General features: G+C 38.9%; 1 protein-coding gene across 5 annotated transcripts; it reads right to left on the bottom strand.

The window, feature by feature from the left end:
- Positions 1 to 1,240: 1,240 nt before the first annotated feature.
- Positions 1,241 to 20,053, bottom strand: sap30bp (SAP30 binding protein). 5 transcript variants are annotated; one of them, XM_081600773.1, is made up of 11 exons: positions 19,897 to 20,053; positions 17,826 to 17,935; positions 15,404 to 15,448; positions 12,039 to 12,078; positions 8,058 to 8,146; positions 5,110 to 5,201; positions 4,816 to 4,928; positions 4,651 to 4,709; positions 4,468 to 4,573; positions 3,629 to 3,719; positions 1,241 to 1,901 (listed from the first exon to the last, which is right to left on the bottom strand). In XM_081600773.1, the coding sequence occupies exons 1-11, from the start codon at positions 19,988 to 19,990 to the stop codon at positions 1,781 to 1,783; spliced, it is 960 nt and encodes a 319-aa protein (XP_081456899.1). In that variant the 5' UTR covers positions 19,991 to 20,053; the 3' UTR covers positions 1,241 to 1,780. The 5 variants fall into 5 exon arrangements, with proteins under 5 accessions (XP_081456899.1, XP_081456900.1, XP_081456901.1 ...); XM_081600774.1 differs by having other exon boundaries at positions 1,241 to 1,898; XM_081600775.1 differs by lacking the exon at positions 4,468 to 4,573.
- Positions 20,054 to 20,073: the final 20 nt, after the last annotated feature.

Below are 20,073 nucleotides of genomic sequence, written 5' to 3'. Positions count from 1 at the left end.
GACGTTCAAATAAACGTTTTGCCCCAGGACTTTAACAACATAAAGAGGTAACATTACACGTGTTACATAAACATTTATATATATTTTTATTACATACACTGAGTGCTTTGCAAAAATCATTTATACCTTTTGAACTTTGCTCTTTCTAACCTTCTAGCACTATGTATAGCAGTCTCTAGACTCCTGCAGCCTCTTCCTCCGAGCATCTTTTCTGGATCACCTTCAAGCATGATGCTGCCACCACGTTTCACAAGGTGGTGCGTTCAGGGCAAAAGCACAGTGCTAGTTTTCTCTATGTGGGCCAATGGTTTCATCTTTTCCGACATGTTTGCTGTTGTTCCTTCTTCCATAGCTTCTTAAGAAAAGAACATCAGCTGTAACCACAAAAGCTTGACAACTCCAGTCTGTTTAATTAAATCTTTAACAGATTTACAGAAAGATTCACTCTTCAATAACATTCTAATATATTGACAGTGGAGTCAGTTTTAAAAAAAAATATATTTTACTTTGTCTTTAATTTTAAAATGAAGTTTTATCCATCGTAACTTTTTAAACAGTATTTGTTATTGTTACGGAAGTCAACATAATCAGAACATGATGTAAGCTACTTGTTTACATTTAATACATTTCGTTAATAGATCATCTTCCACGTTAAATCAATAAAGTTAAAAGTGCTCATTGTAAAACTATTTGACAAGGGAGATATTTATCCAGTTGCGAGTGTGTGTGTGTGTGTGTGTGTGTCGCATCTATGTAAATACGCAAGAGCTCCACCTGAGTGAAATGTACCCGTCTGGTGTGAAATGGAGGTTCAGGATGTTTTATACGTTTTTTTTTTTCCTGTCAGTTCTGCATTCCGGACTCTGCAAAAACATGTTGCGGTAAAAGCAGAACGCAAACATTTGCTCATGCGCTTGAACCAAATGGATGGCTTCTGTCACAGCTTGTAGCCAGAGGTGTGTGTGATTCAGCTGACTGTCATTAATGATTCAGCTCCAAGCCTTCAGCTGGGCCGTAAACCTCACAGCCCGGTGAAAAAAACCTCACCATGGGCTTTAGTCACCTAAAGCTAAAACATTTCATCCGTCTTCAAAAACACCTTAAAGATCTGCAAACTTCAGTGACGTGCAAGGAGATTTCCTGAGTTTCAGTAATCCGGTTCTTAAGAGGGAAAAAAAACTTAAAAAAAAAAAACTTCATAACTCTTTAGGAAATGGAGGAGGTAAACAAAAAATTCAAATTGAAAAGGCAACATTCGCTTCTTTAATTCCTGGTACAATCAATACACATATCGAAGTGTAAAAATTAACTTGTCTGACAGGAGTTCACTATGTCACAAACAAAAATGGAAAAAAAAAAAAAGGTTTGCACACAACCAAGAGAAACTGACATTTCACTACAAGTACAGGTATAAAAATGAAACAGCTTTCCATTCGCTTTATCCAGTCCGCTTAGGAACGCGCTCCGTTGAAATCGTATTAAGTTTTCAGGCGTTGCCGACGTATTAAAACATCTGCGTGAATCAGACACAGCAGAAGCGTAATTTTGGCTTTAGGATGCAGCGGTGCAGATAACAGCCCAAGCTCCAGAAGGCAGTCCAGTGCTTTGATTAGTCCAAGTTCAGCAGAGGGTTTGCTGGTTCTTAGCATCAACATTTCAATCCGACGGGATCCGTCGCTCCTATGATCCAACACGAGGCCCTTTCTGCTCGTTGTCTGCTCACTGCTTTGCTTTCTTTAAGATGGTGCCCACCGCAGAGATGACCGTGGTCTTTGTGCCGCTAGCCGTAGTGGTCACCGACACGACGGCGGGAAGGGTGGCCGTGGTGGTGATGAGGGTGGGCTGGGCCAGGGTGACGGGGATCGCAGAGTCCCACTTGCTTTTCCTCTTCTGGGCGTCTGCTGGCGGGAGCAAAACACGAAGCAGGAAGTTAATTCAGTGAGATTTCACAACTATTCTTGTGTTAAGAGTTGATTAATCGTTATTTTGTTCATTAGAGAGGCTGGCAGACAGGCATAGCTGTGAGGCGCCAGGTGGGTTTCAGGTGGGTTTCCATCACAAACTTTCTCGATATTTCACTAATTAAAAAAACAACAACACAATTTTGCAATTTTGGTGTTTCCATTAAATAAGAAACGACACGTGAAAAACTTTATTAACGCGATAAGTCATTAAAAAACACGTGAAGCCATCACCCTCCTACCACTTCCTGTTGTCTTTGTCATTTCTGCCAGTAGTAACATCCAGTTGTTGATCATGTGACTCATGATGTGAAAAAATGTATTTACGTTGCAGGTTTGCGAAATACGCTAATTTCGATACGGTCGAGAAAACAAACCCTCATCCTAGCGCAAAAACCTTTTATCGAAAAACATGAGTTTAATCAAAATTGGTGAGTTTCCCTTAAGCAAATTTATTTTGTGCAAATGCATGGTCAACGGAAACACGGCTTTTGTTGCACATCAGGTAGTGGCTCTCCAGATAAGAAAAAAAACAACAACTAAGAGGGCCACAGATGAAAGTAACGCCTGTATGTTTGTATTCAACATTTCCACATTTTACCACAAACATCAAAGTATTTTAGACCATCACAGACAAATTAGTGTATGATAATGAAACAGATTGTATCAATCAATCAATCAAATTTTATTTGTATAGCACATTTCAGCAGCAAGGCATTTCAAGGTGCTTTACATAATTAAAGAAAAATAAAAACAGCATGTGACATTGAATAAACTGTAAGAAAGAGATTTAAAAAAAAAGATTAAAAAATACTTTTGTTATGGAATTTAAGCACCTGTCGTCACCGGACTCTGCCGTCCATTTAACACGGGTATTATCCAGGCCCCGTCGCCTAACAGGACAAGGTCTGCAACCTTGTAGCACCAGGCTCCGTCCACCTGTCACGCGAATTTTTGCACTAGGACTTCGCCGTCCTACATGGATTTTTTGTGCACTATTTTTTATATCGTATGTATGTATAACAGCCCTAAATTAAATCCAGAATTCACCTAATTACTAAAATACATCCATTTACAAATGATCAGCAGGGACAGCAAAGTGTGCTGGAAAACCTGAAAACACCATCCTCAATATGCGACATGGTGGTGGCAGCATTATGCTGTGGAGATGGTTTTACTCAGCATGAGCAGTAGAGAAGCTGGTCAGAGTAGCTGTCTCTGTTTGCAACAACAAACAAACAGAGCTACAACTGAATGGCTCAGATTCAAGCATTTCCGTGCCTTAGAACGGCCCAGTCAAAGGCCAGATCTGACTCCAATAGAGAATCAGAAGAAAGAGATTCTGTTCACAGAGGCTTGTCAGACAATATGGCTGACACCGAGTCGTCTGCAGACAGTTCTGTGTCAGGCGGGAAAAAGTTCTTCTACAGTTTAAGTAAATGCACGCCACCCTTTTCAGAGTTTTATTTATTAAAACCACACAAAACCACCCAAACACCTTGAAACAGTGGATCATTTCCATCCACTTCACACAGTTTTCCACTACTTTTCGTTGATCTACCACATAAAATCACAACCGCTGAAAATCTGGGAGGGGAATTCTTATCAAAAGTTTGTCTAAGAGAGGTTTCATCTTCCCTGGTGGAGTTTTGTGCAGCGAGTGTTACCTGTGGCGGTGGTGGCGGTGCTGCTGCTGGTGGTGGAGGCTGCTGTGCTGGAAGGGTTGGTGCCTTTCTTGGTTCCGGTGACAAACTCGATCTGAAGAAAACAGATTGAAACATCGCTGAGGAGCTGCTCAGAGTCTGGCGATTCTTCAGCGCACCACAAGCTCACTTCAAATTCAATATTTCAGAAACTGCGTTTCCATCGATTGCATGTACAAATAACGCAAATTGGAATAAACACGGAAATTTCGAAAAATGCAAAAAAACAAAGCAAAACGTTTGCGCTAGGACGATGTGATTTTTTTCCACCGTATCGAAATTTGGATATTTTGTGAAACCGCAATAGAAGCACTTTTTTTCCGGACGTCGCCACCAGTGGAAAAGATGAAGAAAACGACAGGAACGATGGGTAATAACGAACCTTGTGAACACACTTATTCACATGTGATTTTAATTGCGTTATTTATTTAACGGAAAAACGACAACTGGGAAATTGTTAGCCAAACATCGACAGCTCTTGGCGACAGCCCAAACATGCGCCGCAGCTGCTGCGGCGCATTTCCGTCTGTCAACTTACTTTGACAGACGTGGGTCTGTCAGACCTACTGTCAACCTACTTTGACAGTAGTAGGCATTGTGCAAAAGCATGGTCAACGGAAACACGGCTTTTGTTGCACATCAGCCATATCTAACTATCAACCTACTTTCTCGCTCTTATTATTCACAGACAGTTTGACGCCAACAATACCACTAAGAGAGAAAAAATCTGAAGAGCTCAGTTCCACCAGGGAAACAAGAAAGCTGACGTAAAAGATCCGAGCGGGTACAGCCACGCTGCAAACCTGCACTGGGTTGGGCCGTTACGAGAGCTGAACTTGGCAAAGGTGACTTTTGCTTCAGATGAAGATCGTTAAGTAAAAATGAAGCGCAGCTGGTGGAGACTTGCCTCTGAAAACAGAAAAAAAAAAAAAAAAAAAAAAGAGACTGACAGCATATTTATCCTGCTTTTTCTTTGTTCGGCTCACCTTGGTCCGCTCCTTCTTGGCCTTCTCTAGCTTGTCCATCTCCACTTTCTGGGCTTTGGCTGGAAGGAGAATAATAATAATAATAATAATAATAATAATAATAATAATACTAACGACTGGTTCTCATAACCTGGAATCGTGACCTGACTGTGAAGGAAGACGTACCGAGAGCTTCGTAGTAGGAGTCTTCAGACCAGCCGTGAGGATCAAACATGTCTTTTGGGTAGTTCGTGCCCAGTTCATCGATTCCACAAAACTGAATAAGCTTCTCGTAAATACTGAAAGGAAACCAATGAAGTCGGGTCAGCGATAAGCTGCTGCTCGCGACCGGATTGTCATCGTCTCAGAAAGTGTTAATGCACATGTGTGGTCTTTTCACTCAGAGTATCTGATAGAAAGTGACAGCCTGTGTGGGAGTGTGTGCATCGCTGGCATGTGTTCCTCAGCTGAGCCGCATACCTCGGGTTTCTAAATTCCTTTTTCTTCTGGATGTGGCTGTTTGTGTCAAAGTCTCCGTGGATTTTTCTCTCGTACAGTTTGTAGATCTTCTCCTGCCACAACACCAGCGAGTCAGTGAATGGGAAACAGACTGAACGTGGTTGTTCCTACAGTATATTTCTGAATCAGAAAATATTTCTGATACCTCAGAGGAACATTCAACCGAGCTCCAAAAAAAATACAAAATCACTACTCTTGGACGACGTTCAGTTTTACTTTGTAGTAAATAGAAAAAATAAATACAAATCAGGTAATTCTATTCTAAAAGCTGGACATTTATGTTAAAATACACCTCAAAAAATTTACGTTGTAAATAATGATGCATTCCCCCCCCCCAGATTGAATAGAAGAAAAAAAGTCCGAATCTAAAGTGAAAAACGTTTTCTCTCAATATTATGAATATTAATGTAAAACAATATTAATCTTCAGTCGCATCCCAACATCTTAACATAACAGCTGATGTTGGGATGAAGGTAATGCATCCATTACCATCAAAATCTACACCCAAATTCTTTCGCTAAATTAGGATCTGAGCGAAATGGACTTGAAACTTTTTTAATCACAATATTTTGTGGTATTTATACCAAAACAATTAAATCTGGCTGGTCACAGTCAGAGCTTCAAAAACATAAATCTTGCTCTCAAAGTAAAGGGAGCACTAGAGGAGCTAAATTATCTAAATTATGACCAATAATTGGGTTTCTGTTGTATTTTGAAATGTAAGCGTTTCATTTAGTGATGATCTTAAGCAACCAAATATGTGAGGAACCATCAAAAATCCAAAAACAATCTCAGTTATCCTGCATATCTTTGGGGTTTGCAAACATTTTCAATTAGAGTTGATTAGTCATTTTGTCATCAGTCATGTCATTCCCTAAAGGAAAGCTGGAAGAACGGCTTCAGGCTATTAGAACGAGGAAGCATTGGTCATCCAGACTAATATCAAAATCCAGGGAAATATGCTGCTTTTCTCCAGGCAGCCATCTTTAAATCTTTTTTTCTCTCCCCCAGGTAGATCCAGAATCTCCCAACCAGATTGCCACTCTCTCCAGTTAATTTGTGTTTTCTGAACTTGAATTCCGCTGAAACCAAGTTTACGAAATCTAATCAAACTAGGAACTTAAAAGGCACACAGCCTCCTGCTGCCGTGACCTGAAGGCAGGGACGTGCAGGGCGCTCAGGTGAATCATCAGATGTTCATCAGACAGATGGGGGAGTGTCGGGCCCCGGGGCGACCGTGTTTACTGGGCGCTTTCAGAGTCAGCTGTGTGTCCTGACCTGCCTTAGCTCCTCGCAAGGAAGCAAACTTGAGCGGCGCTCCGAACGTCGCCGCCGTGGCGAAAAGTCAGAAAGAGAGCAGAGGTGACTGAGAGGAAGGCGCTGCTCTAATTAAAGGGGAGACTCCAAATTTATGTCCCCAAAATATATTTCTGTTTCCAGAGGGGACGATTAAACATCCCAACCTATTCATTGGGTGTGTGGAGAAGAGCACTTCTGAGCACACACACACTGGGCTTTTGTAAATACTCACAGCTTTTATCGTCCCATTAGGTCTGGGCCATAAACCGAAAATTAACCCACAACTAAATTTATGACTGTGGCCGACGTCATTTTGCCCGTGTGAGTATTTTTGGTGTTTTTGCCTCTGGCTGTGTAAAGCTGCGCTCACGTCCCTTTAAAACGTTACGCGTGCCGTACGTTTTCACGTGACTCTACCCCATCCGGTCTGTAACCAGAGAAGGAGACGGCCAGGCTGAGAAAAATGGAGAAAATGTTGGATTTTGAACAAACAGCTGAAACGATTAATCAAATTAATTGTGAAGAATTGATTAATCATCAACTAATTTAGTCAATTAATCGTTAACTAAAAAAAAAAATCAATTTGTTGGGGGGGGGGAACATACTCAGAAAATTTTAGCACAAAAAAGTTACAAAATAAATAAGATAACACCTATGTCTGTAATTATGTTTAAGCTAAAACTCCACAATTAGCAGTTTTAGCTTCATACGGTTCAAACTGACTAACGGAATGAGATGCTATGGTACTTCAGTTAATAAAATGTTTTATTTAAAAATGAGTTAAAATATGTCTATTTGCATCTTTGTCTATTTGTATTTCTAATGTATAAAAAGTCAGAAGTGGTTAAATATAAAATGTAGAATCTGTAGAATCTGCCAATTATTTTTTTATCCAGTTAATTGTCAGAATAACTGACTGAATAATTGATGGAGCAATCAGTCAAATAGGTGATTACAAAAATAGTTTCTAGTTGAAGTGAAGGACAAGAAGCAGCTCATTCCCAGAAAAAAGAAGAAAATGAAAAGTTTGGCAACATTTTCGCTCAGCAAGGACAATTCGAAGTTATTTTTATTCTTCTAAACATGTTCAGTTGTGCTTATTTGTTCAATAACTTAACTAAAAGTACATATTTCCTTCATTTATTTGCAGATTCTATAGTCTTAAAATCACATCCACACTCCTGATTTTTGGGAGGTTTGATGTAATCGTCCATTTATCCTCATCAAAGTGAAGTGCTCTATAATTCATAATAATTCACTTTATGCCATTTCGCCCAGCCCTAACTCCCACTTTCAAATGTCAAGGTTTGATATTAGTCTACTGAAGGAAACAATTTGTCAATGTTTCCATGGGAAACCGGGGTTAAGTTCTTATTACTTCACAGGAAGCCCTGTGTTATTTGACGCTCTAAGTAGCCTAGAGAAAATACGGCCTCTTAAACGAAGCCCAGACAACCACACCCTTACTGCCCTACCCTGAGATAATGCTGGTAAGTTAAACCTACTCAATCCTGACTACAGCAGCAGTAGTTTTGTTTTTACTTTTTTATTTGTTTTTTTTAATTGTGGGTATTGTTGATGTACGAGGGTTTGACGTTAGGGCCGGGTACCTGTAGTTGACTGGAGCAGCGTCCCGCCGGTTCAGGGGGGATTCGGATCTCATCGGGTGACATGTTCCTCACCTTCTCTGAGAAGAGCGCTGACAAGACAAAAAAACAAAAAAAAAACAAACATGACTCCTTCTATATTTCAACCTGTCCTCACATGAAGAGGCATTAACTGAGTAAACACTCTTAAGAAAAGGTGGTGAACATGGATTTTTAAAAAAATTATTATTATACTTGCTTTCTGAAACATGGGCTGTTTGTGTGTGTTATGCTAATCTAGCAGTGGGGAATTCCTGTGCACCCTGGTTCTAAGTGTAGGTTTTACAGTGCGCACATTGCAGCCGGGGAGTGGCTGCTGTCAGGGCTTGTACTGAGGAGGGAGGCTCCTTTCCCTCCTGTTGGACCTGTCGCTTGTTATGCTCTGCTTCCCCTGACTCCAGGCCAGGCATTCTTTACTGTCACCGCTATATCTCAATCACACACACACAGGCTCCTCGCCTTCACTCGCAGCTGTCAGACGCACTGTAAAAATGTGCTATAGGTGTGTGTGTGCGTGTGTGTGCGCGTGTGTAACAGCAGAAGCGAGTGCCGACTTTTAATGAAGAACATAGACGGGTTAAAACTTGACTCAACATGAGAAGATCATTTTCTGAAGCGATGACTTGGTCTTCAAACAAAAAAAAAAGAAAAAGAAAACATTGGAAGAAAATTCCACTAAAACACAAGGCTTTCAATTAAGTCAAGAATTTGCAGTAGAAGCAGTAATTCCTCCTGCTCCCTTTCCTGTAATTTTTTGTTATGACCAGCCAGATTATAAAACCGTAGGGTCCGATAAGTGAGCAGCATTTAGAGTCTGGACTGGGAACGAGCCAGAATCAAGTTCGAGTTTTTAAATCGTTAAAACTTTCAGAGTAGCCTTCCTACATTATAAAGTTGTCTTGAAAAGAAAGTGACAAATCGCTATGAAACTTCACACACAAGTTTTCCTGGCCTGGGAAACATTTTGCCGCACTATTCCCTAAACAATAGGAAACCCCACCCAGAAAAAAACTGGGCCTGGAAGACATTTTTAAAAATTAAAATATATAATTTAAAAAAAAAAAAAAAAAACTACTACAGTTCTAAAAATGTCATCTGTAACTAGGGCTGTACCGATTACTCGAATGATTCGACAATTAAATTGTTTTTATTATTTAGCGCACTGAACGAAAGAGGGGGAGAGAGAAACTACGGAGGAATCGTAAAAATAATCGATAGAGTTATTCGATTACTAAAATATTTTTAGTAACATTTCATCAGTCAAGTTGTTAGCTAATTAATTTGTCAGGCTACCTAATCAGATAGCTAGGCTGCAGCCTGCTGCTTTACAGACATGCTAACCTTAGCTAGCCATCTGCAGTTTTAATTAAGAGTGAAAGGTGGTGCTCTTTTAGTTTCCTCATAACTAAGGAACAAAATAACCTGTCAACCTTTACAGCCTTTCCTATTAAAATGTATTTATTTTATTAAGGATGTTAAAATATGCTATTTTCATTTAGATTTTTGTTGTTGCTTTAAATCAGTTATATCAAGTTTTTGGATATGATTGAGAGGACTAGTACTAAATGCAGCCTGTGATTATTCTAAGTTGTTTCTGTTCTGTTTCTGCTCTAGCCTGTTTTAAATCTGAGTAAATACTGTGAAGCAGCCATCTTTTCTTCAAAGCTACACGTCGAGAATCTCACACAATGACTCCTCCAGACACATCCGTCACTCTGTCCTTTTGTCATCTAACAATGTGTGTTGCTCAGTTTTATCCTACCGAACATTAAAAGAAATCCTCGAAATCACTTTTCCGCCACTCTGATCTCCATACTTCGGAGCATGACCTCCCTCTGGGGTCTGTTCTGACATATTATCAATCAACCTCCTCTGGGTCATAGGGTTGTTTTTGCTGACGAGGCAGAAACATAATGCCTACACATGCATATACAGGTCTTATTCAAACAACTTTTCAGAAGCATGGGAACATGGGTAGCAATGCTCATGTGTAGCTACATCTGAAAAAAACTTTTGCCTCCAGCTACGACAAATGCCTGACACAACAAGTCTGATGACTCAAGCGTTAGGTGGCGGCCTGGCATTTCATTAAAACACAGATAGGCACTTTCTCAGCGCATCTGAAACGGGGATTATGCCACGGCACAAAAAAAAGAAAGAAAAAAAGGCGACTAATCCACTAAAGACAACCTGAGATTTACTGGAAAACTGCAGCTTTTGCCAAACTCGCATCTAAGCATCAAAATAAAACTCCGTTGCTTCACTTTGGTTGGGCGGCGATCAATAAATCACAGCGTGCGCAATAAATAACCGTGCTTATAAGTAGGCGCCGACTGGGGGGAGAAAATACTGGTACGCATTCAGAAGCCTGTAACATACAGAGAAAAGACTGTGGCTTGTTTCCAAATGATCCTCTGTCTCCCAGAAAGAAAGGCGCAATCTGTGGCCCCCGAGGGTCTTTTTTCGGACAGTGTCTGTCTCTTCGGTGGACGGACAAAGAACAGAGACTTCGGCCCTGGTGACGGGGCTTTTGGCCAGAGACGCTCTTGACATTTACTGATGGAAAAAACTGCGGAGGAAGAGCTCCACTGCTGGAATATCAAAGACCAAAAAGCCTCGACACCGATGCTGATCTATGGTTTAAGAAACACAAAAACTTCTAAGAATGCGTTTCGTTTGCTTTATTTTTATGTCACACGACATCTTAAATCGAATCCAGCTCGTGGATTGCAACGGCAAACAGTAAGAAGAGAGGGGTTTTTTCAGCCAGGCTGGTGAATGAAACCGCTCCCTGCATCAGTCACATCCTGTCTGATCTGATGCATACCTGCCCACCTGTGCAGGTAAACAATTATTCATCAAACACTAGTTGTTAACTCCTGATAGTCCGATCCGCTTGGCAGCTGGCAAACGGTCCGACTAAACCTGGTCCAGTTAATGGATCATGTATTAAATGCAACTCACAACCTGCAAACGTAAACAATCAGAACATCAGATTCACACTCTGTAACGTTCAGGGTCCATACACTTTTCTCAAGGACTTTTCAAGCATTTTCAAGGTACATTTTCTAACTTTTCCAGCCCTGCATTATGCATCCTGTACACTTTTTTGCCCAAAGTGATCCTCCACTCAAATCATTACCATGGCAACAGGTGTATAAATCCCAGCAGCTAGGCATGCTGACTGTTCACTGTCAAGAGCTCAGTTTAACTACCTTCAGATGAGATAAAAACAATACCTAGGTTGTTGTTCAGAAGTTGGGATGATCACCCTGGTTCCAGTGAAAGGAATAATAATTATTCTCACACCTGACAGTCTGGTAGATTCGGTTAGATTGGAGACCAAAATTGCAACATTTGTTACATTTTCAGCTGCTTTCAAGCCGTCAAACCAACCAGACTAAATGAAAAACCTGTTCACCTCCTCGCCTGTGGTGGCGCTGCGTCGAGAATTAACGGAGGAAACGACACAGAAACTAAATTATTTGTTAAATATACGATGAAGTTTGATTATTATTTTTTAATGAGTTTGTGTCATGACTTTGCTGGAACTCTGTGATATATGTTCAAAAAATATGCAGGAAATATTCGGCTTCTTTGACTTTGATGATGCTTCATGTATAACAGAGTGAATGTATAATAAGATTGTGCTACCTTTACTTTTATCGCTTATCCATTTCTGTACTATTTTCGTCTTGTTGGTTTTTCCTTTATTTTTGATTTGTGTATGAAAAAGTAAAGAAAATAAATTTAAAAAACTTGGCTGGCGTCTTATTGCGAGTTGGGGTGTAACTCAAGTTTGTGAAGACAAACCAGTGAATATGTTTAGCAATAAAGCGCGTGATATCCCATCCCAGTTTATGAGAAATATTTCTAGGAAACAATTATTGAGAATTATGAGCTTGTTTGTCCTTTGAGAAGCTGTCACTATTACATATTACTCACCAACAAGCTCATTGGGGTCCTTCTTCTCTGCTTCTGATGCCTGTAATAAAAAAAACAACAACAGGGAGGGAGGAAAAGGAGAGAGACATAGCAGCACATTTAGATTTTAATTTAGTCTGAAAATAAATCTAGCCAATAAGTACAATCTGTGTTAGGAAACGTGAGAAGCAGAAGAGAAGAAATGATTAATCTATGCGTCAGCTAGAACAGTTAATCTCAGTGCAACAGATTAAGGCTAATTTTCCACACAACTTAAGACGGTAGAAAAAAAAAAAAAAAAGAAGTTTGGCATAGAAACTAAAAAGTACAAAAAAAAAAATCCCAGAGCAGTTTCCTGAGAGGTAGAGAAGGATTGCAAATGTATTCGGTTTCCAGAGAATGCCTTGGCTCAGCCAGAGGAGGAGTCTTGAACAATCTCTAAAATATGCCCGGTGCGGTGCCAGCACCCTGAAGGTAACCCAGGTCCAACACAACAGTGCTGTTATTCACAGGACATGAAGCATCGCCTAGCAACCGCGCAGGCACATCAAAGGATTTGCCCTCGCCAGGAGAAAAAGGGAGGAGGACAAAGTTCAGGGGAGCTCTCGGGCGAAACTGACAAACGGAGCGTGTATGCCCAGCAAAGACAATCAGTCGGCACTACGTCTGAGAAACCGGTCACGGTTCGTTGATCGCCTCCTTAACGCTCGGTTCTCATTTAGCCGATGTACAGTCACAGTTAGAGAACATAAAATAACACAAATAAAACATAATCCAATGAATTCACTTTTCACTGCGCATCCATCTGTATTAAATCTAAAACCATTTTCATTTTAGATTTAGCACATAAAAATATATTTTAACACATTCTCATTTTCAAATATGAAAAAAACTTAAAAGTTTAATGAAGTGGCCTTAAAGTTCAGCCTAAGAAGCAGGGGAATGCACTTTTGTAAGAGGTAGCAGAAAGCTCTAAAGATGGCAGAACACTGACGGTTTGTTCCTGTTAGGTTTTCCATCTCACCAACAAAAAATCTGTTATGTTTTGTAAACCAATGCCAAGTTTCTGTAACAACACTCCTCAAGTGTGAGTGTTGTTACTGAAAAAAACTCCGATCAACCGTTTTGAAAAATGAAATCAGAAGAAGAAAAGGAAATTATTATCTACAGAATGCAGAGAAGTGTCTGCTTTTCTTCCAGGCTGAGAGAGAGAGACTTCTCGCAGATAACAAGAAGGCTAAATGGAGAAAAACAAAGTTGCTCCGTTTTATCTTCTGAAGCTCTTCGCCACAGCTTCATAGTGAACATGTTGGACTGGAAACGATTGTGGCTCATTGAAAATCTCAGCGTTAAGTTAAAGGTCAACTTACTTGCCAGGGGGGTCATACAGACGGGTGTTTTAGCAATGCTAGCTGTTCTAATTAGTAACACAATGTCACAGGCAAATAACTGAATATTTATTGTATTTTTTGCCTAATGTGAAGTTAATACCAAAAGTATTCACACTCCTGGCAGATTTGGGATTACAGCAGGACTGGATTAAAAAAGAAAAAGAAAATCAAGAAATATCTCTTCAATGTATTGTCAAAAAAGATTTATATATTTTATTATTATTATTATTATTAGACACTCCTTCTACATAATCGTTGGAGAAATGCCCATCTCATTTCTTTCTAGAATCAAAATGTTACTCTTAAAAAAAATCTGAATAAATTAACAGGAAGGCTAAATGTTAATGCCACTAGTGGTCCATTTCTACTCCTATAGCTTTGAAATCAACATTTATATACAAACTTTAACATGTTGGTAAAAACATCCGTCAAAGTTTGCCTCTGAAACCTAAAGAAATCCTGGAGACACGGAGCAGTAAAACTCGGCTTTTCCATAAACGTAAGTATATTTGACAGGAATATGGTGGAAAATGGGTTTTTTTTTGTGCTGGTTTCCCACCTACTCATGAGATATTGCATCACCTCTGCATTCCTCTCTATGCTGCACATGATACCAATAAAAAACCAGCCGCAGACATGCTGTGTTTCCAGAAGCTCCCACCTTAAAAGAAAAGAAGAAACACTCACATCTCATGTATAATTTAAATTAAAAGTTAAATTTCAGAAGATTTTACTTTAAATCAATTTTCCACTGACTATGACTCTCATATCCAACGGGGATTCTTATGAAATGTGACCAAATCGTCCGTAAGCCGCTTCCTGTTGGCAGATAGTATCTTTTGGACTCACATAATCGCATTTCCTTGCAGTGGACAATGATTTGATAATATTAAACTCTACATCATTGGTTGTCAAAGCGAGTACCAAACAACCTGAAGGCAGAAATAAATCAAACGACGATCCGTAAGAGATGCCATGCAGCAGACAGCTGCTTTTCATCAAAACATAACAGAAGGTATAAAGCGACAAAAAAATGACAGAGATGTAAACTCACCAGCATCTGTAATGTGTTTGCATCTTTAAAAAAGCACTTTTCTATTGTTTTCTGTTGTTTAGTGTTTTATTTTGATTTAAAACGCTATCCTAAGAAGGTTTAAGACTTTTATGAAAAAAAAAAAAAAGTAGCACAATTAATTAGGAAAAACTCCCTGTGGCACAATACCAACACTGTTTACTCTGGAGGATAGATATTCCTCCTCTTTCCGAGTCCCGCGAGCCTCTAGCCTGCCAACAAATGTCCAAACCGAGTGTAAAACAAATCAATGTCATAAAAAAAGGAAAGAGAGAAAATGACAACCAAGCAGTAAATTGTGAAACAGAAAAGCAGAAAAGTTTCACAACAGCAAGTTGCAGTGAGCGAACACTCACTGTCATCAGATAATGCGAGCAAGCAGAGCCAACAAGCATCTATTCTTCTCCTGTCAGTTAATGAGCATTAATAAGCAGCACAAAACATTCGCTTTCTACAGCGAGACAGCAGCATACATCACACCAGATCAGATAAAAACATGTCAACATTAATGCATCGTCTTGTCTCCCTCTGAACATGACTTTCTGCTCTCTGTGGAACAATCTCAAACGTGTCGACGCATGAGTGCTGAAGAAAATGTTTTGATTACCGTAATGTTTACACTGACAGTGCTGTTATCTGCCTTATTGCACGGAGAATTTAGCAGACGAAGCTGATCAGACTAGAGGCGGGTTATAAAGCGAAGCCTCAGAGGGCGCCACCCTCCTGGTGTTTGCACTCCGACAGCCAAGGCGCAAAACTGTGGCGCGACTCAAATCATTTTATGCGCCGCTGAAAGGCTTAAGACAAAACAAATCAGTTGTTAGTTTAACATCCAGGCACACATGATCCCACAGCACCATCTAGTGACCAGCATTGACTTCCAAATCTAATCTGCCCCCAACCACAGGTCGTTGTTCAAATACCTCCACATCATCTGCGTCCCTCCCCTCGTCTGATTCGTCCATATCCTATAAAAACAAAAACGCAGAGGGTTAACAGCGTAGGGCCGTGGGGGTCAGAGGGCAGAAGACCAGGACAGGGGCCAGAAAGGCAACACAAAGGACTCCAACACTGTTAAACATTATTCAGCTAACTTTATAAAAAAACTACGGACAGACTGACATTGTTTGATGGAGACTAAAGATTCATCAGATGTGACATTAGGACTGTTAGTCGCTTTTAGGTCTGCAACTAATGATCGCTTTAGTGATAAATTAATTTAGTAATGCATTGAACTTTTTTTTTTATATGTCAGATGCATCGTTATTCTGATGATTAATCGAATGTTCTGACAATTAATCAGGTTTTTTTTAAACTTGGCACATTCTCCACATTTTTCTTTTAACTATTTATGTCATTTTAACACAAAAAAGAAAAATTGGAAAATGAACACTTTTTTGTGTTAAATGCAAAGTGCATACAAGGTTTCCCCCAGAAAACTTGCAAAGCCCGGTGGTCGGAGCACTAGAGCAGTCATTCATCCAGCAGACCATTGTGTTTTTGTCCAGTTAACGATTAATCGATTACTAAATTAGTTGGCGATTATTTCAGCAACAAATTAATCACGATTAATCGTTTCAGCCCTTCTCTCTTTAACTGCTGAATGATGTGGATAGTTAAATTGGCAGAAATACAATTTAAAAGCAGTCCAGGAACATGACACTAGCTATTACACTTTACAATGTCCAAAGCTCTAAGAAAAACAATATAGTTGTTTTTGTGCACATGATCAACTGGAACCACACTAAACTGTAACAAATTATCAACAAGTCATAGCAAATCTAAAAGGAGACATGCTAGAGTTAGCCTAGCCTTTTAGCTAAATTCAACAGCAAGATGCAAACCTACTGAAGGCTTAAGCTGGGAGTCAAACTTCTCTTTAGAAACTATGTAGCTTTGCTCATTTAGGGCAACAAGTTCTCACAACAGAGCCAGTTTTGGATTTGCTTTATTTGGACATGGTTGGCAAATACCTATTCTGAAATGACTCGGGTCGCAAATAAAAATAAATAAAATATTGAAAGATTCCCAGAGAAATGCAGCTACTCCAACAAAACACAGCTCATACCAACTACTGATATAGACCAAAATATAAAGACGGTCTGAAGTCTCTAAAATATATTCCCTGCTTCAGGTTTGAGACAATAAAAATCATATAGGAGGAGAAATTGAATTTTTTTTTTTTTGTAAAAATTTCTCTAAAAGGTAATTATTCTCCTGACATGCAAAGTTTGTTTAACTATACATAATTTAAAACAATACTGATATGAACCAAAAAGTGTACTGCTTTGCCTTGATTGGTTTATTTTCCAAAGGCTTTACAATAAAAAAAAATGTAAAAAAAAATTAAAACTTTATTTGTGATCATGGCAAGATGAACTACAAATTTTTTTTCAACCTATTAAAGTACAATCTGTTACTGTGGTGAACAAACAGGGAAAAACACACACACACGCACACGCACACACACACACACAGCCTCTGTTTATTGACAACAGAGGCTCCACTGTGATCAGTTTATGTGGAGGTTATAAAATCTACTAAAGTATAAAATTATGTTACACAAAATAGATTAAAAACAAGGTAGAAACATTTTTAACAATCTGGCTTCACAATAAAACTGCTGCGTTGTGTTATTAAAACTTCCACCTGATTCATTTAATCATTCTTATAAAAGCTACACAAGATATTGTTTTTTTATTACCAATGATTCCAAAATGGTCTGCAACCAAATAAAACAAACAAACAAAAAACAACATAAAGCCTTAATGCTTACAGAAAGAAAATGCAACTTATCCAAAAGATAAGCATGGAAACCCAGGCTTTGTGTTTCTATAAGAGCCTGTAAATGCCCAAAATTAGTTCGACTCACATGGCACAAATAGAGCAAAAATATGCTCTAAATGCAACAACCAAGATCGTCTGCTTTTGATTAAACCTTGCATGAGTTTAAGAAAAATCCGATAAAGTTTATTAGGGAAACACCCTTTGATGCAAAAGAGCAAAAATGTATTTTCTTCATTTTCTGTTTGATCCAAAACTACTCAATCAATAAAGATGAATCTTTTTTTTCTTTTTTAGCTCTTTAATGTGTCACAGCTGAAACTGGACTCAACAGGTCAGATCTGAAAACGAACCAACACTGTTGGATGTCCTTGTAGGACTGAGCATCTCCATTTATATCAGAAGGTCACGTTTTTCAATAGTTTTTATCATTTCAGTGAAACAGCGGTACATTTGCTGAGCATTACTGGATCTTTATTTTATTTTTTCTTTAACTTGGGACAGATTTTAACGGCAGCCAAATTCAGCCTGTAAGGACGAGTTCAGAGCTCCGACACTGACCGAGTTGCTGTCGCGGCTGTCCTCGTTTCCAGATCCTTTGTCTTCAACATTCTCCGTCCGGTTCAGGTCGTCGTCCCCGTAGCCGTAGACCAGGCCCCCTACATTCCCCCCTGCACACAAACACACAGAAAAAAAGCAGAGGTATTACACTACACCGCCATAGGGAAGTTACAAACAGGTTCCGGCTGCCGTTTTGTTCAAGTTGATAATTCCCCAGCTTCCCCCTTTTAAAAACTATTTTTTTTATTTGCTGTCATGGCTTGGAGTTAGTAAATTAACACAGAAACTAATAATTTGCTTATTTGCTTAAGCAGTATGGGATAGGGCATCAAATTTTTCATTCCGTCAAAACCAAACTTGATTTATCTGTGAATGACTAACATTATTTAAATCAAACTAATACATGAGAGGTCAACCCAACAGGGCAACTGCATCAGCAGAAATGGTTTGCCTGACGTTTGAAATACCAAAACATCACATTCACACAAGTCTTTTGTGATTGCAACACAGCACACATTGAAACTGCAACAGTAACTGTAACAGGATACATGGTGCAGCTATCTCTGTTGAGCCGAATCAACATGCGATGCCCTACTTTTGGAACCGAAAGGACACGAATGATAAAAGTAGAAATTAGGGCTGTGTAATAATATCGATTTTGCGATATACATCGATATTTTCTTTCCTGGAAAAAAATCAATATTCATCCGCAAGTATCGTAACATCCAACTGTCACCTTGCTCACTCACTGCTTGCTGATTGATCATCAGGCTTAGAGTGATTTCTTCAGGTGTTAAGTGTCAAGGTTAAAAAGGTATCAAACTATTCAGAGCAGGGTACTTGGTGCACTTTATTTACTTTACAAATGCATGTAAGCTACAGTTTGTACCGTTTCAATTAAAAGAAACATGTTTTCTCACCACTTCTTTGATTCATTTTGTCCAACTGTCAACTTTAAGTCTGTGTCCATGTCCAACCAGAGCCAGGTATTATGTAGTTGGTGCTTTTAATTAGTTTTCAGTTAAATTAATTCAATCCAACTCTATAACAGTCACAAAATGTCACCAAAATCACTCTGTCCCTCTAAAATCTTTCAGAAAATTGCAAAAGTGTATTGAATTGTATCGTTTACTGAATATCGCAATATATATTGTATTGAGAGCAGAATATCGTGCATCGTATCGTGAGATTATTGTATCACTACAGCCCTAGTAGAAATGGTGGGAAAAGTGGAGTTTATGCACTACATTTAGACCCTTAAGACACACGATTTTTAAACATTTTTTTTTAAATGTGTTGCTTTAAAAATGACCACAAATGCATTTTAAAATACAGATGTTTATCCCATTGAAAAGTTGCATGTTTACAATGTTCTGTTTTACGGATGTTTGGTGAGTTTTTTTTTGGTGATACAAGTACAGATTCAGAGTTTGTCTTGTTTTTATTGATCGATTCTTAGATTAGTACTAGGTTTTTAGATAATTTAATTCCTACTAATAAAAGTTTTACTTCCTTCGCGAGTCTTTTATAGCTACGTTTGATGGACATATTGAAAAAAAAATTAATTGCTCTCAACTTTTTTTTTTTTACTGTAGAATAATCCTGTCCAGGTTTAATCTATCTAGATGGTGTTGTTTTAAAGTTGGACCCCTTCTTAGGTGATAGATTTTTTTTACACATTTTTCACATTTAGTGTTTCATAGAGTATATAACTGGTGTAACAAAGTTTAGGCATATTTTTTTCTATCCCCTCTAATTCAGACATTTATTTAACACAAATAAACTTCCAAATAAATCATCACATAAACATAAAAATACATAACCTGAAATAATGTACTGAAAAACTAAAATACACGGATACTTTGTCTGCAAAACTACAATTTAACTACAATAATACCAGATTTAACATAAACTAAGGTTTCTAAATAACTAAAAGCAACAAAACGTATAAAGTAGGTTAAGCTAGCTGTTAGCTCACACTCATGGTAGTCTCACAGACAACATTAACAAATGAATAGTGTGTTTTACTGTGATTAAAGCTACGGTAATAATTAAAAAAAATAAAATTCACCTGAATCTTCTGGTTCTGGGTCGGAATCGGGCTCCGAATCATCTCCATAATCTGCTAAAGATGAGAGAAGAACGCTTTTTTTGCCACTCGCCATAACTGTTTCAGTCGCATAAACGCAGCGGGGCTGGGAGCGCACTGTAAACACGTCACCGGACGAGAAACTTCAGCTGCGCAGTG

The sequence above is a fragment of the Poecilia reticulata genome, chromosome 19 (assembly GCF_904066995.2).
Source record: "Poecilia reticulata chromosome 19, P_reticulata-male-v2, whole genome shotgun sequence".
In the NCBI taxonomy this organism is placed as follows: domain Eukaryota; kingdom Metazoa; phylum Chordata; class Actinopteri; order Cyprinodontiformes; family Poeciliidae; genus Poecilia; species Poecilia reticulata.
Note: the sequence above shows the minus strand (reverse complement) of the source record. Positions and strands in the feature narration are given on the sequence as shown.

Bases quoted from the DNA above. Each gene is read 5' to 3' on its own strand.
- sap30bp (XM_081600773.1), bottom strand. From the start codon at position 19,990: ATGGCGAGTGGCAAAAAAAGCGTTCTTCTCTCATCTTTAGCAGATTAT. The intron at 12,079-15,403 runs GTATTTGAACAA...TTTTTATTACAG, and splicing joins GGGACGCAGATGATGTGGAG to GCATCAGAAGCAGAGAAGAA. The intron at 8,147-12,038 runs GTGAGTAATATG...TTGTCTTGTCAG, and splicing joins GGACCCCAATGAGCTTGTTG to CGCTCTTCTCAGAGAAGGTG.